Source organism: Gymnoscopelus microlampas, assembly GCF_963454915.1.
Source record: "Gymnoscopelus microlampas genome assembly, chromosome: 11".
Classification (NCBI taxonomy): Eukaryota; Metazoa; Chordata; class Actinopteri; order Myctophiformes; family Myctophidae; genus Gymnoscopelus; species Gymnoscopelus microlampas.
Window position 1 is genome coordinate 52771021 of NC_139948.1, and position 7049 is coordinate 52778069.

General features: G+C 40.1%; 1 protein-coding gene across 1 annotated transcript in view; it reads left to right on the plus strand.

Moving 5' to 3' along the window:
- Positions 1–6806: 6806 nt before the first annotated feature.
- LOC311054862 (scavenger receptor cysteine-rich domain-containing protein DMBT1-like) overlaps positions 6807–7049 on the plus strand; it is a gene marked incomplete at both ends in the record, with an annotated part of 41580 nt that continues 41337 nt past the window's right edge. The window contains one exon of the mRNA XM_084070859.1: positions 6807–6938. Coding sequence (XP_083926985.1) covers positions 6807–6938 — 132 coding nt within the window. The remainder of the gene's footprint in view (positions 6939–7049) is intronic.

A 7049-nucleotide genomic window follows, 5' to 3' on the forward strand; every position in this document is an offset into this window, starting at 1 on the left:
AAAACGAGTTATTTACAGGGGTAAATACAGAGGAGCAAATACACAAAGATGTTTCAAGTCAAAGGCACTTCAGGAAGAAGACGGTGTCGGTTTCAAACCGTCAAAGCTCTTCCTTTTGCTCGACGTCTTACAAGAACATGGCTGACCTTTCAGCCTTTGTGTCATAGAAGACACAGAGAAAAGGAGCTCCATTTAACTAGAAGAATAGTGTTGTTGTCGGGTAGAAACCTCGTATCTCCATAATTATTTTGTAAATTAACACCCTGCCACAGTGTCACACAGAAGTAGCAAAAACAGCAGATCTGTAAGCTCACGACACGTCGCATTGTGAGCTTATAGATCTGCTGTTTTTGAAAAACATTTTGGACAAGTCAAAGTGGTCCAGTGTGTCTGTCTCAATCAATCTTTGTCACGTCACATTACACGTAACATGAGTGAAATGATTAATTGTGCAAAATGCTCATTATTGCAGTTACAAGATGGAGAATAAGAGAATACATGTGTATGTTTTATAAACATTGAACCAATGAAAAGTGTTAATAAATAATAACTACACTGGATCCATTGGAACACAGGTTATTATAATAATAATGCATATTAACTGGATCCATGCATGCAGTGTTGATTTCGTCGACTAAAACTATGACGAAAAAGGCTAAACTAAATCAAAATGTGCTGTCAAAATCAACACTGATCCATTAGAACACAGGTTATTATATTAATAATACATAATAACAGGTTCTTTCTGATGGACATACAAGGTTTGGGCCGGACGGTGGCGATGGGGACAAGATGCCTAAAATACAACAAAGGAACGTCGGCATAAAAAGATTAAATAAACACCCGTTGATATGAGATATGAGTGTTACTGTTATTGACTGGTCTCTGTGGACGGTCCAAGACCCTGTTCACATGAATATCATGTTAGTACGCCTCTGTCTGTCTGTGTGTGTGTGTGTGTGTGTGTGTGTGTGTGTGTGTGTGTGTGTGTGTGTGTGTGTGTGTGTGTGTGTGTGTGTGTGTGTGTGTGTGTGTGTGTGTCTGTGTGTGTGTGTGTGTGTGTGTGTGTGTGTGTGTGTGTGTGTGTGTGTGTGTGTGTGTGTGTGTGTGTGTGTGTGTGTGTACTATAAAACTCTCCGTCTCCGGCCAACCTTGACCCAAACCCATCTGTGAGCATAAAGAAGGTAGGTACACCTGTCACATATTTTTTATATATATATATATATATATATATATATATATATATATATATATATATATATATATATATATATATATATATATTATAATATTTATATTAGACAGTGGTGGAAAAATAACTCACATTTCTTACTTAAGTAAAAGCATCAATACTGCAATGTAGAAATACTCTGTTTCTAAATCAAATGTGTAGTCATGGGTAATTATCAGCTCCATTTGTCACTGGTGTCTTTTCTCATATTTTACTGTAACTGTATGTCTACTTGTCTTGTTTTGTACTGATGTCTGTTGTATGGATATGGAGTAGAAAGTAGAAAGTACTCATTATGCAGAATGTCCCATTTCACAAGTTTTCAAATGTATAAAATGAATAAAAACTCATTTGAAAATAGCAGATCTACAAGCTCACAATGCGACGCATCGCGACGCATTGTGATTATTGTAGATCTGCTATTTTCAAATGGCCGAAATGTATATAGGGCTGAAGTGGTTAATGTAAGTTTTGTAATAATAGGAGTAAAAGTACAATATTTGCCTCTGAGATTGTGGGGTGGAGTGGAGTAGAAGTAAAAGTATTGGAATTTGTTAATACTCAAGTTAAGTACGAAAACCTCAAAATGTTACTTCAGTACATGCACTTAGTTACTTTCCACCACTGACATCAGAGTCATTCTTCTTAGTCATTATTCTGTACATATTTAAAGTACATTCTGTTTAATATTAAAGCAGCACTATGTAACTGTTTGTTTTTTTATGAATAAAATGTAATTTTGTCTAACATGGTAGAGCATGTTAATACAGTATAAACTATAGGCGGTTGTATTGTGTCTGCTCTTCTATTGAGGTCATGTCACAGGATCTGACACGGACTTTGACCCGATGGTCAAGATTCACCATATCACTCCAGCATCCAATCAAAACACAGTTAGTGCGCACTCGGGGGGGCGCAGGGGTAAATCGATTGCCCACCGCCGCTGAGGTTGTGGGTTTGAATCCACCGTGGTGCATCTGGCTTTGTCGAGCATCTACATCTATTTTAAAAATACTTTATACATTTGAAAACTTGAAATGGGACAGTCTGCACAATGAGTACTTTTACTTTTACTTTTGGTACTTTAAGTACATTTTGATGAGATACTTTTACTCAAGTAAATGTTTCATTCTGGACTTTTACTTGTAACAGAGTATATCTACTCTACATTGCAGTATTAATACTTGAGTACTTTTTCCACCACTGGTGGTGTGTGTTCCACACAGAGAGAAGATGGCTGCTGCTGGCCTCGCTGTCTGGACCGTGTTCTGTCTCTGCAGTGGCTGGAGCTCCCCTGTGGAGGGGGGTCCATTTCCAGACCCTCCTGCAGGTATGTTTTTATCTTATCTGTCTGTACTGTATGTACAGTATGTGATATCTACAACTTATCCATCCATCCATAAATCAATCCATCCATAGAGACACACGGCCGGAAACGGAAGGCCTACAAATTCACGCCCACTTTTGAGATATCGCCGCTACTCGGGGTCCGTTAGAACGATGAACTGCAGCTCTCAATGCATTCCCTATGAGAGGACATGAGAGTTAGCCTACTTTTAAAATATTCCTACATTAACTGGAGACGATATTGATTTAAATAAAAATATGTTTCCAAATGTATGGAGTGTCTTTGTCAACATATCTTCTTGTTTTCTTAATAGTTGATGTGTTTCACATTTAATTTGACACTTTAACGAGTTACCCATAATGTTAACACAGCTTCACTTTCAGTGACATCACTGTCTTTACGAGCGCCGAGCGCTGACCAGTGGTGTACCCACTGTAGAGACAGGACAGGCGGTTGCCTGCCCAACTAAGATCTCGCCTCCCCTAAAAAAAATAAAAAAAATAACCCGAAAATCTGTCATTGTGTGCTTAATGTCCTCAAAGTCACGCATCCAACAAGCTTTGAACTGAGCAGATTGGACCTTCTGTTCCAGAGATAATGACCAAAACATATTGAAAACGTCCACTTTCGCCAGTTTTCTGGGTATTGAAAACCTCAAGGGATGCGTCCGTGACGTATATACCATGCGACCACTTAAACTCTAAATCTCCGATGCTAGCGGTTTTGACATACTGATGGAGTATATTATAGTATATTGTGGGTAGTGTATCGAGATGACAGATATGGGACATTAAAAAGGATAAATTAAACAAATGGGACAGTTTATTAGAACACAAAAGAAATCGCTACTGCCTCAGTAGTTAACCAGTGAAATTACGGTATTTTACAATGCCTCTCATAGAGATTGCATTGAGAGCTGCAGTTCATCGTTCTAACGGACCCCGAGTGTCAAAAGTGGGCGTGAATTTGTAGGCCTTCCGCTTCCGGCCGTGTGTGTCTATACATCAAACTGTCACAGGTGGGAGAATTCTAAAAAAGAAGCCAATATGAAACATCTGAAATATGACTATCCGGAAGGTTTATATCTCTTAGATTTTGAGTATGTTCATAAGCATACCTAGAGGTACCAGAATCAGTTGAAAAATCTTTTGTATATTTATTTATTTCCAATTGAGATGTAGCCACTTTAAGCTCCCGGTAGCCATCTTGTACGCTTTCTTGAAAATGGCACCTTTCCGGAAGGCATATTTTCCTAAATTTTTTGTATGTTCTTAAGCATGTCTAGAGGAACCAGAATCAAGTGAAATATATTGTGTATACATTTTTGCGATTGAGATATAGCCATTATAAGCTACTGGCAGCGATCTTGGACACCATCTTGAAAATGACGCCTTTCCAGGAGATAATTCTTCCTAGATTTCTAGTATGTTATTTAGCATGCCCAATAGTAGCAGAATCCATTGAAAACCCTTTTATATCAATTTAATTGGGGTTAGTAGATTTTTTTCTTCATATATTGAGCCGTCTATTGGTACATATACTGTACTTGCTGGTCTATATGCTATGTGACCACATCGAGGATACAGGGGTGATGAATCAGGGTAAGATGGACTCCAACTTTGACAGCAATGTGCTGAATTTGAAGTTTAAGGGCAAGAGAGAGACATTCACCCCCACCCCTACCCCCAGAAAAGAAAGAAAGCAAATGATGTTGATGTAGTATATTTACCTGTGTTTTCTGTCTTTGTGTCCTGTATAGGAGGGCGTGACTATGATTGGGGAGAGCTGGGGAGCTGGAGAGCAGCAACAACACCACCAACAACACCACCAATAACAGCAACAACACCAACAACACTACCACCAATAACAGCAGCAACAACAACAACAACAACAACAGCAGCAACAACAACGCCAACAACAACACCAACAACAACAGCAGACAGTCGATCACCAAGCAGTGAGGAAGATTGTTTTCATTCACATTCTTTCAGAAGAACCTGTCTTCTCGTCTCTGTCTCCATTTTGCCTCTTATCTAACGGTCTGCCAGGCGCTGGGCTCTGCTCATAGACACAGAATTCCACTGCCCTGCGAGGGCTCCTCCAAGTGTAGTCAAAATAAACAGAACTCCAGGGTGGGAAGACTCTCAGCACCCCACCTTCTCTGTAGAATACACGTTTTGGGCAGAACATTACATATGTCCACCAGATTGACATTATTATATTTACTCCACTGCGCCCCCTACAGATCTGGTCAATGGTCATTTATATTGACCGGATCTGTAGAGGGCGCAGTGGAGTAAATAAAATGATTTCCAACTCACACTATAAGTGGCTCATTTACAGTTCCAGTTACACAAGATAAGAAAGAGAAGAATACAAAGAGAAGGAGATCCAAAAAGTGGAGGGGAAGCGACTGAGACCTCCCACCCACAACTAAAAGATGTATTTCCACATGTCAGTAGAGACTCAGAGAGACAGGAAAGGTGGCAGAAAGAGTAAGGGAGTGACATGCAAAGCAAATGGTGTTTTTTTATATAAAAAAACCCTCGACCTGTTACCACCCACTTCTAGCCCAAATACCTGCAGAACAGTAGTTCTCAAACTTGTCAAGGACCCCCAAAATGATATGTATCTGGCCGCGGACTCCCATCTCAAATATTTTGTTCCAGGGACCCCCAGAAGCAAAGATTAGAGCAACAAATGTTCGCTTAAAAATATGTATATATTCAAAGGATTTCACAGATTTTCAAGATTTTTCAAAAATAGCAGATCTACAAGAATAGGCAAAGGTCATAATTATTGTGATGCTATATTAACACATTTTGCTGGGGACCCCCAGGAACCCCCTCAAGTACCCCTGGGGGGACTTCTATAGTCCCTGAAGCTACAACCGTCTAAACATCAACCAATGAATCTGTCTGTCTGTCAAGCCCCAATCTGGGAACCCATCGCCAAATGAAAAGTAAAAACATCTCACTTAGCTCTGGGAGGAAGTCGACGTAGCACACGTGCGCAAGGAAACCGGGGTTTTGGTCTGCCTTCAGCCTTTCACTTCCGGTGGTGCGACTATGTTTTCATTCCCACTAACAATATTTCTACACAGAACACTAACACCACTTCTCCCAGAGAACATGGATGGTTTTGGTTATAAGCCCACTTGTTTCTATGATGAAAGAGCCAGTTAAAATTTGAATATCTTTCCGTGGTTTTGTCTGCTCCGAGGACGGTATTGTTTAAATGAGTTTAGGTTTGTTTCTAGTGGGGAAGGATCGGCACACACGTAAATCCCGCCCACTACATTTGATTGGGTAAAGCGCGGCCTGCTTCCTGATCTGAAGGCACGCCCAATTGTAGGCCAGTGCGTACGCGATATGACGAACCCCCCCGACAGATTCAAACGCAGAGCAGAATCTGTTCTTGAGAGATTAGTCAAGCCCTAGCACTTGACCTAGATATGACGACCAGGCATGTAGACATAACATGGTCATTTGTTCTCATGTTTTTGTTACTTGGACTAGAATGTTGTTTTGAGAAATCAGGTTCACTGTATACCTGGTATCCTCAATGTACAGATTATTATAGTATATTGTTTAGACTGCTGGTTTACCTGTGATCCCAGTTTACTGAGAAACTACACAGTCTCTGTATTCAATGATCCTATAGTTTACTGAGACACTACACTGTCTCTCTGTATTCTATGATCCTATAGTTTACTGAGAGACACTACACTGTCTCTGTATTCTATGATCCTATAGTTTACTGAGACACTACACTGTCTCTCTGTATTCTATGATCCTATAGTTTACTGAGAGACACTACACTGTCTCTGTATTCTATGATCCTATAGTTTACTGAGACACTACACTGTCTCTCTGTATTCGATCCTATAGTTTACTGAGACACTACACTGTCTCTCTGTATTCTATGATCCTATAGTTTACTGAGACACTACACTGTCTCTGTATTCTATGATCCTATAGTTTACTGAGACACTACACTGTCTCTCTGTATTCTATGATCCTATAGTTTACTGAGACACTACACTGTCTCTCTGTATTCTATGATCCTATAGTTTACTGAGACACTACACTGTCTCTCTGTATTCTATGATCCTATAGTTTACTGAGACACTACACTGTCTCTCTGTATTCTATGTATTGTGTTTACCTTGTTTATTGTAAATCACTCTGGATTAAGAGCGTCCGCTAACTGCCTACATTGCAATCTATGTATCTTCCAGCTTACCAGATGATCCGCTTGGTGAACGGTACAGATGGGTGCTCTGGCAGGGTGGAGGTGTTCCACCAGGGTCAGTGGGGGTCAGTGTGTGATTACCGCTGGGGGATGGACGAGGTCCAGGTAGGGATATGGAACGATTAATTAACTCATTAACCGCCAGATTAAAACATCGTCTAATAGCCGACCTTGCCAGCGATTCCGAACGTTTTCACAAACCTTTTGAAAAATCAT